This window comes from Geotrypetes seraphini, chromosome 16 (assembly GCF_902459505.1).
Source record: "Geotrypetes seraphini chromosome 16, aGeoSer1.1, whole genome shotgun sequence".
In the NCBI taxonomy this organism is placed as follows: domain Eukaryota; kingdom Metazoa; phylum Chordata; class Amphibia; order Gymnophiona; family Dermophiidae; genus Geotrypetes; species Geotrypetes seraphini.
Genome location: NC_047099.1, coordinates 24,804,097 through 24,828,347, shown reverse-complemented (window position 1 = coordinate 24,828,347; position 24,251 = coordinate 24,804,097). Strand labels below are relative to the sequence as shown.

General features: G+C 41.7%; 1 protein-coding gene across 1 annotated transcript in view; it reads left to right on the top strand.

Annotated features, from left to right (window-relative positions):
* DNAH2 (dynein axonemal heavy chain 2) overlaps positions 1–24,251 on the top strand; it is a 511,463-nt gene that overhangs the window by 20,084 nt on the left and 467,128 nt on the right. Inside the window, 1 exon segment of the mRNA XM_033923769.1 lies at positions 13,592–13,753. Coding sequence (XP_033779660.1) covers positions 13,606–13,753 — 148 coding nt within the window. The 5' untranslated portion in view covers positions 13,592–13,605.

Genomic DNA, 24,251 nt, shown 5'->3' with positions numbered 1-24,251 from the left:
CGGTTCTTTGAAAGACGCAGCGGTGGCTACTCTCACGATCCCCGCCTGCGTCGGACTTTCGACGCAGGTGGGGATCATGAGAGGAGCCACCGCTGCGTCTTTCAACTAAAAAAAAAATATACGGCAAGGCGGATGTCGGCCGCCGCGGCAACTGTAGCCGGCCGCGGCCGAGCATGGAGACGGGCCGAAGTTTTTTTCAACTTCTCAAAGACGCTGCAGCGGCTCCTCTCAAGAGCCGCTCCTGCATCGGAGAAGGTGGCGATCGTGAGAGGAGCCGCCAGGAAGTTACACTGCTGGGGGCTCGGGCTGTTAGGTCCGTGCAGGCTCCTCTCGCGGTAAATAGAGGGAGAGGGAATGCTGCGGCTGCTGGACAAGGAAGTAGGGAAGGAGATAGGAAGAAAGACACAGGGACAGGGGCAGGGAGAGAGACAGAAAGACAGACAGACAAAGGGGACCAGGGAGAGAGAGAGACAGAAAGAAAGACAGAGGGAGGAAGAGAGACAGAAAGAAAAAGACAGGGGTATGGAGAGAAACAGAGAGAAAGACAGACATATATTCTACCACCAGGGGGAGGAAGGGAGACAGAAAGAAAAGAAGAAAGACACAGGGACAGGGAGAGACACAGAAAGACAGACAGACAAAGGGGGCCAGGGAGAGAGACAGATAGAAAAAGACAGTAGGACAGAGAGAGAGAGAGAGACGGAAATAAAGACAGACAGACAGACATATATTCTAGCACCCGTTAATGTAACGGGCTAAAATACTAGTATTAATATAATATAATACAGCAAGCAGACCCATGCCTATTTAGAAGGAGGAGAGTATCAGCACAACACACAGCTAGAAGTACATGTAGTATCCAAAACACAGAGAGAGAGAGACCAGAGCCATACACCTAAAGGAATGTGTGGAGTGAGCCATGAGACGACAGCCATGTTCAAATGTAGACATCCATGTTCCAAGACATGAACTGAATGTCACTAGCCTGTATTGCAATAGAAGTTAACTGGACTCCAAATTTTGGTATAGGAGCTCAGGGACTTGTTTTTCCACTATAACGCTTTCATACTTTTCTGTAAGGCAAAGTGTATTCCACCAGGTGATGTAGTTTACCCTAGACGGGTGTTGCCAGCAATGTAAAATGTTTTTAAGGGCTAGGAATATCAAGATGTTAAGCAGTCGCACTTTACGATCAGGCAGTGTATGTAGCAGGCCGTGATTACCGAATATAATAATGCACAAACTCAAAGGTTCTTGAATGTGTAAGATTTTAGAAATGGTGTCCCATATTTTATTCCAGTAACCTGTTAAATATGCACAATCAGAGATCATATGCGTTGACGTGCCCTCCTGCGAGTTACAAGACCAACATATGGAAGAGAGTCCATTTGAAAATTTTGCTACTAGTTAACAAGTTATATTCTGCCTATTCCGGATAATGGATCAGTTTAAGATAGATCACATCACAAACTGAAAATAGATAATAGCTCTACTGCTGAGCATTTAAACACATTACACCACGTACAATAAGGATACAAAAGAAAACGACGAAAACCCCTTCAAAACCCAGTCTGTATCCACCTCCAGTTTATCCCCATGAATTCCTTTCATGAGCCAAATTCCTACTCAGCCAGCAGGGCTCCTTTCCTAGTCTTGACTCTGAATCCAAGAGGCAACACGTTACTCACAAATGTGTGAAATCAATAAGTTTTTAACAGCAACAAAAATCTACCACCCTCAAATATAGAAGCAGATCTTGCCAGAGCTTATAAGCTTCCTTTTTCAGCACAGTGGTGAGCTGTAGCAGTTTTTTAGTCTGCTATACTGTCGGCATATATCTTGGCCTTTCAATTGCTCATGGTACAATACCTGCCTGCTGTCCTGGAAAAGATGAAGGAGAGATTGCAGGGCCTGTTCCAGAAATAAGAAGGCTTAGGATTTTAGATTCCTTCACCACATCCTCTGGCTTAACTGAGTTTCCTAAAGGAAAACTGTAAAAACGATTAGCTAAGTAGATCTACTGTGGGAACAAGTTCTTCTATCCCTTGTTCAGAAGTAATTTTTTTCTTTTGTGGAACGTAATAACATATCGATATAGTCAGCAAATCTGCATTAGCCAAACCAAGGATTTCTTTAAAATATTTCCTAAGAAGAATTTCAGGTAATAATAAATGGGTCCTTGGAAAATTAACTAAACGCAAATTTTTAACTCTCAAAAGATTTTCAAACATTTCAAATTTAGAATGTACTACATGGGAATCCTTTACTGCTGATGTAGAAAAATGTTTGTAAAGACAGTATCTGTGAATCAATTGCTGTCATGCGTCTATTTAAAATTTTAACATTTGCATCATTATTTTCCAGCTTTGAATCACTTCCTGTGATCTTTGCTGGTGTAACAATCTCATGAGATACGTAATTTGGAATTTGCTTATTTGGCTGTTGCCTGCCCCAGCTCATCAATTCAACTTTATTGTTATGGCTCCATGCCTAGATGCCTTCTATGCCAGTCTTAGTGCTCTCAATCCTTCAATTTCTCCAAGGGTGCTACCAGTTAGGGTACACTCTGTACTGAACCAGTTCTTTAGCCACCAAAGGATACATTTGACCTGGTCTTTCCTTACTCGGTATCTCTAGTAGCTGCTCTGCAAGTTCCTGGTCTTTGCCTCATTGAGTCTGACACTGGCTTCTGTCAAAGTTCAGTCTTCAAATACCCCCTCAAACTTTAAATAGTTAAACACCTCCCAGAAGGTCCTAAATATTGGCTTGTATTTTAGAGGTGAGTGAGAAGAGGGACAGTAAGGGTCGGATTCTCTAATATTGCCAGTAAAATCCAACAGGTCACTATTAACGGCTGCAAATCTTAAAAGACTAGCCATTCTCAAAGAACCACGTGTGCAAATTAGGTTTGCAGAGGGTTGCCAAATTTACATGAAATCTGGTGATAGTGATTGGCACATGTGCAGAATAGTTCGTGGATAGGAGGAGTGGAGAACTACCAGCTACACTATGTCTTTGCGTCAATCATAGGTGTGCCAGCGCTATTGGATGGAAGGGAGGGGAGGTACAATATAATGATGGGGGAAAAAATCTCAAAAATTTACATCTTGAGCACATGCATTAAAGGTGTGTATTAAAAGTGTGTCTTATATGTTCTTGTTGAAAGCTGCCTTTGTACATGTGCTTGAGACGCATGCTTTTGAGATTATTTCCCCATCACTATATTTCTACAATTTATGTGAACAGTGTGTTTTCTTTAATTTTTATCATGAGCCTCAGCCAGAAACACATGACCAACATGTACTTTTCAGAGTATCGGCACCTCCGGACCAGGCGGTAATTTTTATATAGAGGCATGATGGCAGATAAAGGCCAAATGGGCCCATCCAGTCTGCCCATCCACAATCTCTTCCTCTCTCTAAGAGATCCCACATACTATTCCACGCCTTCTTGAATTCAGACACAGTCTCTTGTCTCCACCACCTCTTCCAGGAGACTGTTCCATGCATCTACCCCCCTTTCTGTAAAAAAGTACAGTAAAACCTTGGATTGCAAGTAACTTGGTTTGCAAGTGTTTTGCGAGACAAGCAAAACATTTTATAAAATTTTAACTTTTTGCTAAACAAGCAATGTCTTGCAATACAAGTACAAATACTGTACACACATCATATCATCACAATTGAGACGATAGTTCTCTCTTTGACACTGCAAGAGTATAGTGACTGTTCTAAACAAGCAAGGCCTTGCAATACAAGTACATACAGTATGCATGCGTCACATCATCACAACTGAGTTGATGTTTCTTCTCTTTCTGACACTGCGGGAGTATTAACTGTTCTAAACGAGTGAGGTCTTGCAATACAAGTACATACAGTATTTTGTATTAAAGTTTTTGAGTTGTGGAACGAATCGTCTGAGTTTCCATTATTTCTTATGGGGAAATTTGCTTTGATATACAAGTATTTTGGATTACAAGCATGGTTTTGGAACAAATTATGCTCGCAAACCAAGGTTTTACTGTATTTCCTTAAATTTTCAGCAAATCTAGGCTAATGAACGGCAGTCCTAAGATGGATTTCAACTCTTAAGTTTGGCTGAAAATAGGGCACAAATTTCAGTGACGGGACAAAAGCGCACGAGACTTTGGTGCGCTGACATTTCAGCACAAGACCCTAGTGCGCCGCCTAAAAAGTTATTTTTAAAGAGCTCCGACAGGGGGTGTGGGGGGAAAACCCCCAATTTACTTCATACTCTTCGTGCTACAACCTCCCACATTATAGAGAAAACTTAACTTTTTCCTAAAAATCGGGAAAAAGTTGTTTACTCTATAAAGAAGGGTTCCACCCACCCCCCACCCAACGGCAGCGCAAACAGTATGAAGTAAACTGGGGGTGGGGGGGATTTCCCAACTCACACCCTGCATCGGAGCTCTTTAAAAGTAACTTTTTAGGTGGCGCGCTGGGGTCTTGTGTCGAATTGTCGGCATGCCGAAGTCCCGCACAAGAATAAACTATGAACCCAAATTTCAGAGCACAAGTTTAATAGTACATAGGCTTACCAGATTTTCCCGAAGGAAAATCCGAACCCATGGCCATGCCCACAGGCCCACCCTGTTCCGCCTGCATCACGCCTATTCTGCCCCCCCAGCCCCTCCCCCAAATGGCTGCGACACGATTTTGACAGGAAGCTTTTTTCAAAACCCGGACAAAGTGCCAGGGTTTGAAAAGGAGGACGTGTCCGAGAAAATCTGGACATCTGGTAACCCTAACAGTACAAAATCAGTTCTCTTATCCTAGCTGTAAACTGACATTTCTCTTTCGGGCTTCAGAGCAAGTGGCGGAGCCCCACTGTAGCACTTTAGCTGTTCTCTCTATGTTTTGGCACTTAGGTGACTGCCTCATTTTTCTAACGAAAAATCTGACACTGCAAACAAACAGAGACGTCGACTAGTTTCTCTTCCAAACTGTAAGTGGTGGTGATGTTAATTTTATCTGTCACCAAGGAGACAAGCCTATCACAGGGCGCCACATGTAGGCACCCTTGTAATGCAGATAGTAAGCCTATTATACTGTATAAAGGCACTTAGAGGGGCATTTTTCAAAAGAACATGCAAGGAATGGCATAGTGAGGTTGAGTGGCGCTCCTCACTTTCCCTCTTCTCTGCCCCCCCCTTCCCGCCGCACACCCTCTTCCCTTCTCCCATACCTTTTTAATTTTCCAGGCACAAGCAGCATCACGAACTTGCTGCCCACATCATGTCAGCTGTCCCTCCGATATCACTTTCTAAGTGACATCAGAGAGAGGCAAAACCGATGTGAGCAGCAGGTTTGCATTGCTGCTCGCTCAGGGAAAATTAAAGAGGTATGAGGGAAGGGGTGCACGTATGCGGCGAGGGGGATGGATGCTTGTGTCGCTTCCAAAGATTGCGCCTGAGGCAGATTGCCCTACCCCCACTGCATCCAAGTCAGAATTAGGATGTCCTGCTCATAACATTAAAGAAAACCCATATTACTCGTAACAAAGGAGCCAATGCTTCAGAATTATTAGGGGGTTAAACCCAATGGAAACTATCTCTCCCTGGACACAGTCAAGGAGTTTGTTCAATATTAGGGGTGTTCCCATATATCGTGCCGAAAGGCATATGCAGCGCTGTACATTTTGACATTTATTGATGGTCCCTGCTCAGAAGAGCTGACAATCTAACTTGGACAGACAGACATGACATAGGGTTGGGGGTGCAGAACCCAAGGTGAGAGGAGTTAGGAGTCGAAAGGTGCAGCAAGGTAGAAGGAGCAGAGTCTGGAGTTGGCAGCCAAAGAGAAGGGCACAGATAGGAGGGTCTTGCTGAGCGGAGCTCACAGGAGGGAACAAGAAGGGACATAAGTGAAGAGAGATAATGAGGGGAGTTGAGTGAGTGCATTTGTAGGTCAGTAAGAGGAGTTTGAATTGTATTTGGAAACAGATGGGAAGTCAATGAAGTGACTTTAGGAGAGGAGTAACATGAGTATAGCGGCTGTCCTAGAATATGAGTCATGCAGCCGAATTCTGGACAGATTGGAGAAAAGTGAGATGGTTAAGCAGAAGGCCTGAGAGTAGCGAATTACAGTAGTCTAAGTGCAAGATGATGAGAGTGTGGATAAGTGTTTTGGTAGTGTGCTCAGAGAGGAAGGGCCAGATTTTGGTAATATTATAGAAGAAGAAGAAGCGGCAGAGCTGGGTCCTATGTCTCGCAGCTATTTTCATACTGGAAAAATATTGGGGTTGCCTGTTTGGAAATATGTGAGAAGAATGTCCTAAATGCACAGTCATTTTCCAAAATAAAAAGTCCAATAACCAGAGACAAGGACAACTGTCTGGTAGCATTTGTACAAAAATGGCCACGTAGATGTCCCTGCAGATCAAAGGGGCAGCCTAGTGGTCAGTGAAGTGGACTTTAATCCAAGGCACCCAGGTTCGTGTTTTGCTGCAACTTTGTTATTTGAAATGATTAGCTCTCCCGGGACAGAAAAATACCTATTGTACTAGAATGGACACTTCAGTAGGCCTCAGGCTTGCTGATGTCTTTAATATTTAGCTACAGTGGAGGATTCACAAGTTATAGGGGGGGAAAAAAAGAGAGTTGAAGTGTACTGAAAACTAGACATGGAGAAGAAACGGCTCAGGAGTGATATGATAGAGATTCTCAGTAGGGGCCTTCTATTAAATGTCACAATATTTATTTAAAAATTTCTTACCCACTTACACCTAAGTGACTTACAAAGTACAGTCATAATATTAGGACATATATACAATAACATACAAGAATGCGAATCTCCATAAAAATTGTCTGTAACACTGTAACACCACCACATACAATAATGTCAACGTCTCCATAAAGTATTTTTTTTTTTCCTTATTATTTTTTATTTTCAAGTTTTACATAAAGTGTACAAAATATTAAAATACAATTGATGAATACACAATATCACTTTTATATCTAATACATCATATTTTAAATATATTTTTATCCCCTCTCCCACCCCCACCCTTCTATTACTTTTCTATCATATATTACATATTATATATTATATTAAATCATATTATGTAAAAATTATTTTCACTATCCCCCCTCTATGTGTGTCTCATAAAAGATATTGAAAAGAAGAAAAGAAAAAGAAAAATCTAATTATTTATTCATTACAATATTTTGTCAATGGCCCCCATATTTTTATAAATTTAGTATATGTCCCTCTTTGTATTGCTATTGCTCTTTCCATTTTGAATATATGACATATTGTATTCCACCAAAATGTATAATTTAGGTTATTATAGTTTTTCCAATTGTTGGTTATATGTTGAATGGCAACCCCTGTCATAATTAATAAAAGCTTGTTATTTTCTGGTGAAATTTGACTTTTTTTTCTCATCATCATTCCAAATAACACTGTATCATATGATATTGCTATATAATTTTCCATCAATTTATTAATTTGTGGCCAAATTGCATTCCAAAAACTTTTAATGTAGGGACAATGATACAGTAAGTGATCTAACGTCCCTGGTTCCAGATTACAGTGCCAGCATTTATTGGACTTAGAACTATCTAATTTTTGCAAATGTGTAGGGGTCCAAAAAGCTCTGTGTAATAGAAAGAACCAAGTTTGTCTCATAGATGCTGACACTGTACATCTCATTCTCCAAGACCAAATTAGTGGCCATTGAGATGCATTAATTTGATGCTTAATCTCAATGCTCCAAATATCTCTTAGACCATTTTTTGGTTTTTTATTCAAATATCCAGATATTAATTTATACCACAATGCAGCTTGATGTCCTAGGAAGTCTGCTTGAAAACATAAGAACTTTAAACTATATTGATTATTCAATGTTTTCCATTCAGGGAACCCAACCTGAATGGCCTGCTTCAATTGCAACCATTTAAAACTTTGTGTTTTACTTAGACCAAATCTATGTTGCAATTGTGAAAAATCCAGCAGTTTATTTTCTGAAATAACATCATCTAGAGATCTAATGCCTGCAATAATCCAGTTCTTCCAAAGGATTTGAGCTCCGCCAATTTTGATCTTGGAGTTTATCCATAGAGATTGATTAGTAGATTTATTTATTGGGATAGGTGTTAATATTCATTTATTTAAACGCATAATACTTTCTTGAACTTTTGTAAATCCGGTAGTGCTCTCAATGGTCCTGTTAATTTGTTCCATAATGACACCCCTGCAATTGAAATTGCAGATACCCTTGTGTTTTCATAGTGTACTCGTGAAAACTCATTTAGTGACAGTCCTATTGCCCCTTCCGATCTTAAAGATCTAGAGCGCTGCTTATGCTTTCAGCTCTATATAAGTGATAAATTGTAGTAATAGTAGTCTATAAAGTACTGAGTGGAGTTGAAAGGGTAGATGTGAATCACTTTTTTATTCTTTTCAAAAATACTAGGACTAGGGGGCATAAGATGAAGCTACTAAGTAGTGGATTTAAAACAAACTAGAGAAAATAATTTCTTCACGTACCGGTAATGTATAATTAAACTCTGGAATTCGTTGCCAGCGAATGTGGTGAAATTAGTTAGCCTAGGAGGGTTTAAAAAAGGTTGGATAATTTCTTAAAAGAGAAGTCCGTAGGCCATTATTGAGAGGTGTTGGGAAAATCCACTGCTTATTCCTAGAATAATCAGCATAGAATCTGTTTTACTACTTGAGATCTAGCTAGGTACTTGGGATCTGGGTTGGTCACTGTTGGAAATAGGATACTGGACTTGATGGACCTTCCGTCTGTCCCCATATGGCAGTTCTTATGTTCTTATGTGAGCCAAGTGTAGGACAGTCGAGCTGTTGTTACCTCACTGATGAGATTGGCTCTTAGGCATTGGTGGAATGAGGCTTTATGACATCACAATCTCAGCTCTGAAATGTTGCCACTCTTTGGGTTTCTGCCAGGTACTTGTGTCCTAAATTGGTCACTGTTGGAAACTGGGCTTGATGGACCTTCGGTCTGTCCCACTACGGCAATTAAGTGACCCTAGAATAGGACAGTCAAGCCATTGTGACATCACTGATGAGGTTGACTCTTAGGCATTAGTGGAATGAGGCATTATGACAGTCGCAAGATTATGGCGGTACAGAAAAAATAAAGTTATTATTATTATTATTATTATCACAATCTCAGCTCAGGAATGTTGCTATTCTCTAGTTTTCTGCCAGGTACTTGAGACCTGGGTTGGTCACTGTTGAAAACAGGATACTGGGCTTGATGGATCTTCGGTCTGTCCCAGTATGGCATTTCTTATGTTCCTAGGCTACCTTCAGACCTGCTTACTACTGTGTTCAGAATGCCCACAATACCTGATTATTATCGGGAAGCTTACCCCCTGTTTTACTAAGGTGTGCTAATCAATTTAGCGTGTGCTAAACGCTAATATAATTCAAGACTAAGTTAGACAAGTTCCTGCTGAACAAGGACGTACGCTGGTAGGGCTAGTCTCAGTTAGGGCGCTGGTCTTTGACCAGAGGGCCACCGCATGAGCGGACTGCTGGGCATGATGAACCACTGGTCTGACCAAGCAGTGGCAATTTTTATGTTCTTATGTTAGCGTTTAGCGCGTGATAATTGGTTAGGGCACCTTAGTAATAGGGGGGGAGGGGTTAGTTTCCCTTTCCAGTGTCACTTTCAGGGGTGAGGAAGGAGGACAGTAACCACTGGGGGATTAAGGAGGAGTCGTGCCTTGGACCCTCCAGTGGTCAGCTACTCAATCAGGGCACCTGGAATGAATGAAATTTAGGACACCCTTCTTTTTAGACTTGAATGTTTCTTCCCATTTAATTATTGCTGTTGGATGTGCAAAATTTGGGCCCTCCCTAGTTCTGCCGTAAACATGCCCACAACCCCCCCCCTTTTAGCTGGATAGAACTGCAGTGTAGGACATTTAAATTCTGCCTTTTGAAAATTGCGATTTAGACATTTTTGGCAGATGGGCATTTCTTTGGCTATTTTGAGAAGTACATCTGCTTTGAAAATACTATTGTAATCCAGTATCGGTGTACCTAAATATAGATCCTAATATCTGATAGGTCTACGACTTGCATAAATTATAGCTGATAGTTCCACGCACAACTGACGGTATTTGGTAAATTGCCCATGGAAATGTTGTTCCGGCCTGTGCTCTGCCCATGTGAACACTCCTCTAATAATTACACTAACAAGGGTGGCTGCTATTTACCTGGATATAGGTTCAGGAGAAGTTCCACAGGATGAAAATTCTTCTCTTATGCAGAAGAGAAGACTTTCCGTCCTGGTGGCTTTTTAAATTGGATACAAAACAGTGAATGCTTCAATAAAGCAGAAAATTTGAGTTTATTTAAGAGATGTAAAGTAAAAATAAAATAACAGTAGGCTTTTGTATCCAAGGAAAGAAAAAGAAGACCTGTTATAATTCCCCTGATCAAATTCTTTCAAAGCCAGTTCTGAAAAATGCTATACATTTTATCATCTCCATGACATCACTTATAGTATTAATCAATAATCATACTCAATAGTAAATAATCATTAAAATGACAACCAAGCCAAATTTGGTTAAGAACCAGGCTTCAAAGAATGCTTAATTTGGCTTGGTTATCACTTATAGTATTAGCATACAATGGCCTGATGTAGACAGGCTTTCCAAAACATCTTCTTTGCATGTACATCCTGTGCCTAGTACATATGTCCTGAAACAAAAGCAAAATACAATGTAAAGACAGACAATTCACTTGCACATTAAGCCCAGTAGGTATCAGTGTTTTGCTTTTTCTCCTTATGACTTCTAAATAACCCTTACAGCTTTTAAACTTTCCAGACATCAATCATAAGAACATAAGAAGTTGCCTCCACTGGGTCAGACCAGAGGTCCATCGTGCCCAGCGGTCCGCTCCCGCGGCGGCCCATCAGGTCCATGACCTGTGAAGTGGTTCCTGACCATTTCTATAACCTACCTCTGCTTCTATCTGTACCCCTCAATCCCCTTATCTTTTAGGAACCTATCTAAACCTTCCTTGAACCCCTGTACTGTGCTCTGGCCTATCACAGCCTCCGGAAGCACGTTCCATGTGTCCACCACCCTCTGGGTAAAAAAGAACTTCCTAGCATTTGTTCTAAAGCTGTCCCCTTTCAATTTCTCCGAGTGACCCCTAGTACTTGTGGTTCCCCACAGTCTGAAAAATCTGTCCCTGTCTACCTTCTCTATGCCCTTCGGGATTTTGAAGGTTTCTATCATGTCTCCTCTAAGTCTCCTCTTCTCTAGGGAGAACAGCCCCAGCATTTTCAACCTGTCAGCGTATGAAAAGTTTTCCATACCTTTTATCAGTTTAGTCGCTCTTCTCTGGACCCCCTCAAGTACTGCCATGTCCTTCTTGAGGTACGGCGATGAGTACTGGGCACAGTACTCCAGGTGCGGGCGCACCACTGCACGATACAGTGGCATGATGACTTCCTTCGTCCTGGTTGCGATACCCTTTTTAATGATACCCAACATTCTGTTCGCTTTCTTTGAGACTATCGCACACTGTGCCGATGCTTTCAATGTTGTGTCCACCATCACCCCCAGGTTTCTTTCAAGGTTGCTCACCCCTAGCAATGATCCCCCCATTTTGTAGCTGAACATTGGGTTCTTTTTCCCTACATGCATGACCTTGCATTTCTCTATGTTAAAACTCATTTGCCACTTTTTTGCCCTCTCTTCCAGTCTCGTTAGGTCCCTTTGTAGGTCTTCGCAGTCTTCCGTGGTTCTAACCCTGCCGCAGAGTTTGGTGTCATCAGCAAATTTAATAACCTCACATTTCGTCCCCGTCTCCAGGTCGTTAATAAATATATTGAACAGGAGCGGTTCCAGCACCGATCCCTGTGGAACTCTGCTCGTGACCCATTGCCAGTCTGAGTAATGGCCCTTTACTCCAATCCTTTGTTTCCTGCCTGCCAGCCAGTGTTTGATCGATCGGTGGACATCCCCTTGCACCCCGTGGTTCCACAGCTTCTTGAGTAGTCGTTCGTGAGGTACCTTTTCAAAGGCTTTTTGGAAGTCAAGGTAAATGATGTCTATCATTTCTTTACAGGCCTGCATCTTGATCTATAGAAAGCAATCTTCATTTTGGTTCCCCGTACAAGAACAGGTTTCCACCTTATCTCTAATTCTATACGTCCTCTTGTATATGGACAATGGTTTCTCATAATCTCACCTTTTCTTTAAAAGTCACAAAAATAATAATAACTTTACTAATAACTTTATTCTTTTATACCTTCATAACCAAAAGTTCTAGGTAGTTTGCACTAGAAAGAGCTGGATAATCAACAAAATAATACAGTAAAAAATACAAATATTTATAAAATAGAATTTCAATAATAAAACTCACTAAGTAATAAACTTATTGAAACAAAGTGGTCTTAATTAATTTACGAAAACAGCAATAGGATAATATAGCTTGCTGAATACATTTACTTAACCAAGATTGTTGCCTACCAGCTTGAAATGCTAGGGTCCTATCTAAGAAGGTCTTATATCTACACCCATTAATTTTTGGATAAGCAAATAAGTAGAAGTTTCTAGTTTCTCTTGATGGTCTATGCAACACAAAATGAGGAAAAAGGTAAGCTGGAGACAATCCCGATTTCAGCTTAAAGCAGATACAGGAAAATACTCTTGCCTCCAAAGGCAGCCAATAAAGTAAACGATAATATGGACTAACAATGCTTGTTATTTTTTAAACCAAAAATCAGTTGAACAGCTGTATTCTGAGTTATCCTTAATTTCCTTAGAATTTTATTGGGTGCTCCTAAATAGATGATGTTACAATAGTCTAAAATAGATAAAACTAATGCCTGCACCAATAGTCTGAACAATAAAGGATCAAAATATTTTTTATGGTTCTTAATTTCCACAATGTAAAAAAGCAGATAGAAGCAGAGGTAGGTTATAGAAATGGTCAGGAACCACTTCACAGGTCATAGACCTGATGGGCCGCCGTGGGAGCGGACCGCTGGGCGCGATGGACCTCTGGTCTGACCTAGTGGAGGCAACTTCTTATGTTCTTATGTACCACTAAGCTTGTGTGTTCAGCTAGTGTTAAATGTCGGTCTAATGTGACCCCAGAATTTTGATAGATTTAATAATTGGGTAGTCATGACCATTAAGATGAATGCAGATTTAAAGCCAATTTAAACATATCAATCTTTAATTACAATATCTCATGCGTTTTCACTAAATCTCTCATTTTAGTTCCCAAACTTTAATATATTCACTTAAGTTTTGATTTATTCACAAAGGCTAGTATTGGTTTAATCCAACAACTCAGCTTTCATATCATCTGTGATACATGTTACACCTAGAAATTCCAGAAAATCTCAACAACACACTGTGCCATTTAAGTGTATAATTACAGAATAGCACTTAGGCACGCTTTGCCATTTATGCATAAATTTACTTTAATCTGTGTGGATGGCAGTATGGTATAAATTTAAGCACACAACTCATAAGTTTAGTTGACCTGTTATAGAATGAGGGGGCAAATGTCTTGTCTAGAGGAAGTTGTTGCATTATTGATTCTGCCTTTTTTTTTTATTTTAGTATTTGAAAGAGCCATGGAGAGTTCCAGGCCTTCTCCCAGTCTTGATGATTCCCGGCAAGGCGAGACTTCCTTCCAATCACTATCTTCCCTTCGAGCAGATGTCATCTCAGGGCACAGTGATCCAAGCAACCTTGAAGTAATTGAGAAGAGATTGAATGCTGGTAAGGGGTACAGTTGCCTTGCGCCATTGGAGATATTAATGAATAGATCTTCATGACAGGGACATTACTTGTTGCCGTCATAGAAACATGATGGCATATAAAGGCCAAATGGCCCACCCAGTCTGCCCCTCTGCAGTAACCATTATCTCTTCCTGTCTGTAAGAGATCCCACATGCCTATCCCATGCTTTCTTGAATTTAGACACAGTCTCTGTCTCCACCACTTCTTCCAGGAGACTGTTCCATGCATCTACATGCACCATTTTAGTAGCCTTCCTCTGGACCAATTTCATCCTTTTTATATCTTTTTGAAGGTGCGGTCGCTGGAATTGTACCCAATATTCTAACCCCCTCTTTTACAAAGCCAAGCTAGCAATATCATTGACGGGCTGTCAGGTAAGATTTGCCTCTTTGCAGATGATACCAAAATCTGCAATAGAGTAGACTGAATCCCCCCTGCCTGTCCCATTTATTTTCAGGAGTTCACAGCTGATTTCAAATCACCGCTGGGGGAGCAGTCACATGACTGCTGAAGAGTAAGGATGTTTAAAACTTTGAATATAAATTGCAGGGAGCAAGCGGTGCGCATGCCAAAGGAGCGCGCTTCAGGAGCAGGTCCTGCTCCTTAATCTCGCCCCTTAGAGCAAGCTCCTTATGAGGAGTATTTTCATCCTGGCAATTTCTAGAGACATTCCAATGGCAGCGTTGAGGTAGGTGGTGGCTCAGGGTGATTTGATTTAATTTTTTAATGTTTCATTACCGAGCTCCATTGGGAGTCAAACAGGTCAGGCAATTCTGGTTATGCTAGGCAACAGACCTATAAAAATAAAGAGGAATGTGTGCCTCAAGGTTCTGTTCTTGGGCCTATTCTTTGTAACATTTTTACAAACGATATTGCTGAAGGGTTGTCGGGTAAGATTTGCCTCTTTGCGAATGATAACGAAAATCTGCAATAGAGTAAACTAAACTAAACTAAACCATTAGGTTTGTATACCGCACCATCTCCGCAAGCGCAGAGCTCGGCACGGTTTACAGAGGATAAGAGGAAAGGAATTACAAAGAAGGGGTATAGGAGAGGGACAGAGAGGATAGAGAGGGGCAGGGTACTAGAGAACGGGAGGAGATTAGATTTTTGAGAAAAGCCAAGTTTTCAAGCGTTTACGGAAGGCTTGGAAGGAGCTAGAATTTCTGAGCGGGGATGAGAGGTTGTTCCAGAGTTTAGTGGTTCTAAAGGGGAGGGATGTTCCAAGTTTTCCTGCGCGGGATATACCTTTTATAGACGGGAAAGATAGTTTCAGTTTTTGGGAGGGTCTAGAAGAGAGTGGGTTTGATGAATTCCAAAAGAGTGGGATAACGGGAGGAAGGACGCCATGTAGAATCTTGAAGGCTAAGCAGGCACATTTATAGAGGACTCTGGAGTATACTGGGAGCCAGTGAAGCTTGGAGAGGAGTGGGGAAACGTGATCAAACTTGCCCTTTGCGAAAATAAGCTTGGCAGCGGCGTTTTGAATTAGCTGAAGTCTATGGAGGTTTTTCTTAGTTAGGCTTATATAGATGGAGTTGCAGTAGTCTAGTCTAGAGAGGATGGTGGATTGGACGAGGATGGCGAAATGGGAATGATGAAAACAAGATCTTACTTTTCTTAACATGTGGAGGCTAAAGAAGCATTTTTTTACTAGGGAATTGAGGTGATCGTTGAAGGAGAGAGAGGAGTCTAAGATGATGCCTAGGACTTTGCTTGAAAACTCAAGATGAAGAGTGGGGCCGGAAGGTAGAGGGATGGAGGTGGGTAAATGATCTGAAATTGGGCCGAGCCAAAGGAGTTTGGTTTTGGACTCATTCAGTTTCATTTGTACAGATTGGGCCCAGGATTGGAGGTTCGTAATACATGTGGAGATGTTCTCAGTGAGGTTCGAGAGATTCGCGTCGGTTTCGAGGAGGATGAGGATGTCGTCAGCATAGGAGTAGAGAGTTTCTAGGGGGGATAGATGAAGGAGTTTCAGAGAGGACATGTAGATGTTGAAAAGAATAGGAGAGAGGGGTGAGCCTTGCGGGACTCCACATTTCGGCTTCCAGGCGGGGGATGAGGAGCCGTTTGTGTTTACGGTGTAGGAGCGGAAACGTAGGAATTTAGAGAACCAGTCAAGGACTGTGGAGCTTATGCCTATTTCGGAGAGTTGGAAGATAAGGATGTCGTGGTGAACGACATCGAAGGCTGCGGAGAGGTCGAATTGAAGAAGAACAGCGAATTTTTTTCGAGAGTGGAGTTGTTGCACCTTAGAGATTAGTGAGGCCAAGAGGGATTCGGTGCTGAAGTTGGGTCTGAAGCCGAATTGGTGGGGTAGGAGGATAGAGAAACGTTCTAGGTAGGATGAGAGTTGGGTGGATATGATGGATTCTAATAACTTGGTTAGGAGAGGGATATTTGCTATAGGACGGTAGTTAGATGGAATGGTGGGATCAAGGTCGGCCTTTTTCAGTAGAGGGGACAGTGAAATGTGCCCCATGTCAGGGGAGAAAAGGCCCGATGTTAGGGCAGAGTTTATGAGGTCGGTGAGGGAAGCGATGGCCTGTGTAGGGATATTATCGAATAGATAGGAGGGGAAAGGATCCAAAATGCACTTGCAAGTTTTTAGTTTGTGGCAGAGTTTGGAGACTTGCGGTTCAGAGACAGGCTCGAAGGCGGTCCAGGATCTGTCGGCAGGAATGGGGGTGGATTCAGGTGAGGTAGGATTGAGATCAATGGAGGTCAGGGAGTTGTAGGAGACTGTGGGAGGGAAGGAGCATCTTAGAGTGGTAATCTTTTCATTAAAGAAATTTGCAAGGGCATCAGCTGATAGGGATGGTGGAAGCGAACGTGGGTCTTTTTTTGTGGTTAGGGAGCGCCAGATGTTGAACAGCGCACTGATTTGGTTATTGGATCTAGAGATCTTATCTCCGAAGAAGATTTTCCTGGCTTTTTTTAGTGTTGAGTTGTAAGATTTAATGTTAGTCCTCCAGGTCTGTCTATCAGAAGGGGATTTAGATTTTTTCCATTTGCGCTCCAAAGCGCGACATTTCTGTTTCAATTCTCTGTGAAGAGGTAGGTACCAGGGGGCCTTTCGGGGGTAGGAGATGGTTTTGGTGGTTAATGGAGCAAGGGAGTGGTAGGTGGACTCGGAGAGGGTGGTCCAGTTGTGCCAATGTGATTCAGGGTCTATAGGTCTAGGGTTGGAGGAGAGTTTGTTTAGGAGTTTGGACCAGAATAGGTTGCTCGAGGTTTTTTTGCGGTAGGTTATGGAATGAGAGTAGTGGGGTGGGGAGTCAAGATGTGACATGAAGACGGGGAGACAGGTGGTCCCTAAGAAATGATCTGACCAGGGGACTTGTTCCCAGCGAGTGTCGTCGGTTGAGGTTTTGAAGGCGGTAAGATCAATGAAGGTGGTGAAGTCTAGGGTATGTCCTTTTTCGTGGGTTGGGGATGGGGTGGGTAAGGGAAAACCTAGAGAGGTAAGGAAGTTGTTGAATTCAGATGTATCATTGTTATTTGTGTCGTCGAGGTGGAGGTTGATATCGCCAACGATCAAAAGTCTTTGGAATTTAAGGAAGGCATTTGTTATGGTCTCATAGACGAGATTGGAAGATTTGGTCCAAGGGGTGGGTGGTCGGTATAGTATTAGGATGCCCAATGGGTGGGTGCGGAGTTCGTCAGTGACTGAGGCGAGCAGATATTCTAGAGAAGCATGGGTGCCCGTCTCGAGGAGCTGGACGTCGAAGAAAGATTTGTAGAGGAGTGCCAGACCACCTCCTTTTCGGTTGGGTCTGGGGGAGAAGAGGCCTTGGTAGCCATGGGGGAGGAGTTCATTTTGAGTGAATAGGTCGTCTTTGGCGATCCATGATTCTGTGATGCATAGGAAACCAGGGTCGAGCTCGTCTAGAAGGTCTTTCAAGATTTGGGTCTTATTGCATGCGGATCTGGCATTGCAGTAGATTGTCGGGACTGGGGTGAGAGAGTCTGGGACAGTGTTGCGAAGATTGGCAGGGGGCAGGGGCTTTAGGGAGTCTAGGTTGGCTTTTCGGTGGTTTTTCTTGGGAGGGGGGTTTCTGGTGCGTATCAGTGTGGGGATTCTGAGTCCGGGGCAGATGGTATTGGTGTTGGCGGGATTAAGTAGATTGGGGGAGGGAGGTTTCAGACAGAGGGAAGGGTAGAGAGGTGAGCAGAGTAGGAGGAGAAGGATCCAGAAGGATGGATTCATGGTAGGGTGGTTGGTGTGTGAGAGTCTGCAGTAAGGGGGAGTAGAGTTGGTTGAGGGAGGAGTAGGGGGGACTTAGATTAAGCTGACTGTGTACGAGCCTAGAGAGGGGAGGAGAGGTAAATGTGTAGTCCAGGGTACTGGGGGAACTGGGGTAGCTGAAAAAGTGAGAGACTGGTAAAAAAAAAAGAAACAAAACCTTTGGCAGGGAGTACAGTTTGGAGCAGAACTGAGCAAAAAAGCAAAAAAAAGGTTAGCATCAAAACATGAGTGAATACAATGGTAAAATATGGTGCAGAAGCAGGGGTATAAACAATGGTAAACTTTGACAATGGTGAACTTTGGGTGGACTGTGGGGCAGAGTTTCTAGTCGCTGGGGGGAGAGGCTTTCGGTGGCTCCCACGGGCTGAAGAAGGAAAATCCGGCTCAAAAGTCGGGCTGCGTCGGCGATCTCCGGTGGCTGGAAAGGCAGGGGCTCTAAGAGAGAGCAGAGTCCTCCTGCTTGTAACGGCGTCGGGCGGAGGAAGGAGGGACAAGATGGCAGAAACTTCCTCCTTCCTCTGCCTAGGAAGTCGCTGGGGGGAGAGGCTTTCGGTGGCCCCCACGGGCTGAAGAGGGAAAATCCGACTCAAAAGTCGGGCTGCGTCGGCGATCTCCGGTGGCTGGAAAGGCAGGGGCTCTAAGAGAGAGCAGAGTCCTCCTGCTTGTAACGGCGTCGGGCGGAGGAAGGAGGGACAAGATGGCAGAGACTTCCTCCTTCCTCTGCCTAGGAAGTCGCTGGGGGGAGAGGCTTTCGGTGGCCCCCACGGGCTGAAGAGGGAAAATCCGACTCAAAAGTCGGGCTGCGTCGGCGATCTCCGGTGGCTGGAAAGGCCGGGGCTCTAAGAGAGAGCAGAGTCCTCCTGCTTGTAACGGCGTCGGGCGGAGGAAGCAGATGGTGTGAATAACATGAAGAAAGACCTGGCGAAGCTTGAAGAATGGTCTGAAATTTGGCAGCTAAGAAGTGCAAGGTCATGCATTTGGGCTGCAAAAACCTGAGGGAACGGTACAGATTAATAATAATAATAATAATAATAATAACTTTATTCTTTTATACCGCCATAACCAAAAGTTCTAGGCGGTTTACACTAAAAAGAGCTGGACAATCAGCGAAATACAATAATACAGTAAAAAATACAAATATTTGTAAAATAGAATTTAAATAATAAAACTCACCAAGTAATAAACTTATCGAACAAAGTGGTCTTAATTAATTTCTGAAAACTGCAATAGGATAACATAGCTTGCTGAATACATTTACCTAACCAAGATTGTTGAAGAGCTTATGTGCACGACAGAAGAGCGGGACTTGGGTGTGATTGTATGTGATAATCTTAAGGTGGCCAAACAGGTTGAAAAGGTGACGGCGAAAGCTAGAAGGATGCTAGGTTGCATAGGGGAGAGGTATGGCTAGTAGGAAAAAGGAGGTATTGAAGCCCCTGTTGAGATCTCATTTAGAATATTGAATACAATTCTGGAGGCCGCACCTTCCAAAAGATAGAAAAAGGATGGAGTCGGTCCAGAGGTGGCTACTAAAATGGTGCATGGTCTTCGTCATAAGGTGTATGGGGACAGACTTAAAGATCTCAATCTGTATACTTTGGAGGAAAGGTGGGAGAGGGGAGATATGATAGAGATGTTTAAATACCTACGTGATGTAAATGCGCATGAGTTGAGTCTTTCATTTGAAAGGAAGCTGTGGAATGAGATGGCAGCATGAAGTTGAGAGGTGATAAGTTCAGGAGTAATCTAAGGAAATACTTTTTTACAGAAAGGGTGGTGGATGAGTGGAATGGTCTCCTGGAGGAGGTGGTGGAGACAGAGACTGTCTCAATTCAAGAAGGCATGGGATAGGCACGTGGAGTCTCTTAGAGAGAACGGTTACTGTGGATGGGCAGACTGGATGGGCCATTTGGCCTTTATCTGCCATCATGTTTCTGTGTTTCTAAGATCTAATCCATCAAATTTGATCCACATCGTTACCACCTCAAGTTGAATGGAGATACCCTCACTCAAATTCTCACACTGAGGGCTACTCAATTGTGGAGTGTTGAAGGGTAAAACCACGTTTATTAGGGATATCATTATGGTTAAAGGGCTTAAATTGTTATGCCTTACTGAAACATGGTTGAGGACAGGAGAGGAGAGTTATTTGATTAATATTATACCGGATGGATATAATTTCTTCACAAAAACAAGGGACTCATGAAGGGGAAGTGGTTTGGCGGCAACCTTTGATGAATCTCTACCTTTATTAGACCACTTTGCTATTGTACAAAGAGATGAAATTAAATTTTAGAACATCTATATATTTGGCAGTTTTATTGCCCTCCTAATTTGCCCAATGAATTATGGAGTAAGATCTATCTCACATTATTCTAATTTAATTGTTATGGAAGATTTTAACATACACTTTGATTCTACCGATAATGGACGTGCTTCCTTTATCAAGCCATTTCTTCAAGATTACGAGTTAAATCAATGGAGTGATTGCCCAGCACATAATGCGGGTCATATTTTGGACTTAATTTTGTCTAGAATTACAGGAAAATATTAGCCTACATAATTTTGAGTATCTGGATTTGTCATGGGTAGATCATAAACTCATCACTTATGATTTATACTTTAAACTATGAGAAATTTTGAAGAAGGAGAAAAAAATAATTATCTCCAGAAACTTTAAAAAAACTGACCCAAAGAACCTTCAGCCAATTAGGACATCTTTCCCTCAGAATTTTCCATTACTTTCTTTGAAACTTGGAATACCATTATCCAAGAAGCAATGGATCATCAAGCACCAGTCACCATATAAATTACCCAGGTATCACCAATGTAAAAGGTATAATGGACAGGTGAGAGAATATAAAAACCAATTAAGACATGTAGAGAGAATGTGGAGAAAGCTTAAAACAGCAGAATGGAGATATAGATTGTGGCAAGAAAATTTTTTTTAATAATAAACAAGCAACTAACAATTCACTAACAGAGAATTATAATTCAGAATATCAGGACTTAACTCCTTCACCACTCAAAAACAAAATTAGTGTCTTGAGACACCCCAGGATCCTTCCCAGAATAGATAATCCGGTGAATTCAGATGAGGAAATGGTTAAGTCGGTCTAAGCCAAGCTAGAATCCTTTCATAGTTGTTCATTAACTCAGATATCTAAAATTATAACTAAGATCAAAAATGATCCAATCCCACTCACTTGGATTATAAGAACATAAGCAATGCCTCTGCTGGGTCAGACCTGAGGTCCATCGCGCCCAGCAGTCCGCTCACGCGGCGGCCCAACAGGTCCAGGACCTGTGTAGTAAACCTCTATCTATACCCTTCTATCCCCTTTTCCAGCAGGAAATTGTCCAATCCTTTCTTAAACCCCAAAACTGTATTCTGCCCTATAACGTCCTCTGGAAGCGCATTCCAGGTGTCCACTACACGTTGGGTAAAGAAGAACTTCCTAGCATTCATTCTGAATCTGTCCCCTTTCAACTTTTCCGAATGCCTTCTTGTTTTTTTATTTTCTGAAAGTTTGAAGAATCTGTCCCTCTCTACTCTCTCTATTCCCTTCATGATCTTGTAAGTCTCTATCATATCCCCTCTAAGTCTCCTCTTCTCCAGGGAAAAGAGACCCAGGTTCTCTAATGGATTGTCACTGTCTGATAGCATTATTTTTTTATTTTTTTTTAAATTCTTCATTTTATAATTCACAACAAGTGTACAGTAAATATCAAACAATTAGAATACAATATCACTTGAAAATCTACCATATCATACAACAAAAAGATATAACTGCCACCCCCTCCCACTTCCATATACAACAAAAAATATATCACATGAATATAATATCTTATCATTCATATATATTATTAATAGAAATCCAACCCCTCCCCCGATCCACATGTAAGAATTAAAATTGGGAAAAGTGTAAATTATTCATTAGAATAATTTAAAAATGGCCCCCACACATCCTTAGATTTATTATAGTAACCTTTTTGAACTGCCAACGCTTTTTCCATTTAAAACACATGACATACTGAATTCCACAAGAAACAATAATTCAACCTTGTACAATCTTTCCAGTTATACGTTATTTGTTGAATAGCAACTCCTGTCAATATCATCAAAAGCTTATTATTATTAAATATCCTGTGAGGGGTTTTTGTCACCTGAATCCACATATGTCTCCAAGTTTTCACTTTTGTTTTGGGGGGATGGGTGGAGAAGGGTGGGGAATTTAGATGGGGGGTAGGGGGTGGGAGGGGGTTGGATTTATTTGCTTTTAATTATGGGAAAAGTGATATTATAATTTATCTTCAATATAAATTTCTTTGCTTAAAGATTTCTGTAGGATCAGTTTATAATAAGTTATGTCTGTGAAAATAGTTTCGTTAAATGTAAATGGTCTAAACCATCCGATTAAGAGGAAAAAAACGCTCTTGTTCCTAAAATATCAGAATGCGGATGTCTGTTATATCCAAGAGATGCATCTGTCTGCTGAAGAGTCTAGGAAGCTTGAGGGGAATTGGGTGATACCATTATTATTATTAATGGTTAAGCAAAGTTTAGGGAGTGGAATATTTCCTGAGGTTTGGAAACATTCATATATAACACCTATACTGAAATCAGAAAAAGCGGATCCTTTAAAATTACAGACCAGTGTCAAACCTTTGTTTATTAAGTAAAATCATAGAACATGTAATTTTAGGACAGCTTCAAGAGTTCATTGAAAAGTGAAAGTACTCCATCTGAGACAAGCAGGTTTCCGTAAAGGTCATAGTACGGAAACACTTATGACTTGTTTTCTTAGCAAAGTGTTGGAAATTCTAGATAATGGACATCTAGCCTTGGTGATTTCACTCGACTTGATGGCTGCATGGCCTATAATTTAATAGATTACAGGACATTGGGTTATCTATTACAGTTTTAGAATGGTTCAAATCATATTTATATTTATGCTTAAAGCTGAATAGGCATAGGTTCATTTTAAATGTGGAAAAATGTATATCTTGAGATCCAAGATGGCTGCACGTTAGTGCTGGCATCTCTTACCTCTCCCGTAGAGCTGGCTAATTCCTTGGTACTCTTCAATATCATGAATTTTTTTCATGGCGTTTTCCTTCTCCAATGCTGCATACCAAAAGGAAGGGGGTTTGAGAATGGCTTCCTCCCAGCTCAGAACCTCCACACCGGTACAGCAACATCGTCACGGGTTGTCCCGACAGGGATTTCAGGGGCGGAAGTTGCGGACCTGGACCTTAGTCTGGAGGAAGGAGTGCCTGTGGGAAAGACAGCCGAGCAATCGACTTTGGGAGTGCCAGCGAGTTTGCTGCTGCTTCAGACTCCCCCGGTGGTAACACTGGAGATCATTTGGCAGGCCTTGCAGAGACTTGATAGCAAGCTGACGGATTCAACATTAGAAGTACTCAGTCTCTCAGAGAAAGTGGACAATTTGTCTAAAATTATTGAACAGACCAAACATGATTCTGCTGATCAAATAACCTGTGTTAAAACTGAAGTTAAAGACTTAAAGGAAATAACATCAACATTAGTTAGAGATAAGAGTTATGTTCATTCTAAATTGGAACAATTTGAGAATTTTAATAGGAGGCTAAACTTACGGATACTAAATTTTCCAAAATCACCAGCTCTAAATCCTCTTGATTACTTAAAAAAATACTTAATGGAAATCCTCAAAATCCCTCAACAAGCTATTCCTGCTATAAGCAAAATATATTATATTCCCAGTGCTACGACTAAGGCTGCTGAAGGAGGGGATTTGGTAGTGGAAAAAAATTTGACTGCAATGTTGGAGGAATCCCTTTCTGATGTTAAGGAAAGGGGGACGCTTTTAGTCTCCTTTGTATTTGAACAAGATCTAAACCTCATAATGAAACTTTATTTTCGGAATTTACATCAAGATTTTTCAGGACAAAGAATTTGGATTTATCCGGATGTATCTAAGATAACACAGGACCGCAGAAAAGAATTCCTTTCTATGCGTGATGAAACAAAGTTTGGGCATATCCCTGTAAATGTTTGATTCGTTACCTGGAGATCAAGTACACTTTCTTTTTACCATCACAATTGAGAGCCTTTCTAGACCTTAAAAAGATCTCTAGAGATATGTAATGTATATGATCTGCTGGATTTAAAAGATAAGTGGGGCTGTTAAGCGTAGTCAGCTTTCCTAACAATTAGGTTTCTTGTTTTATTTCTCTCCATGG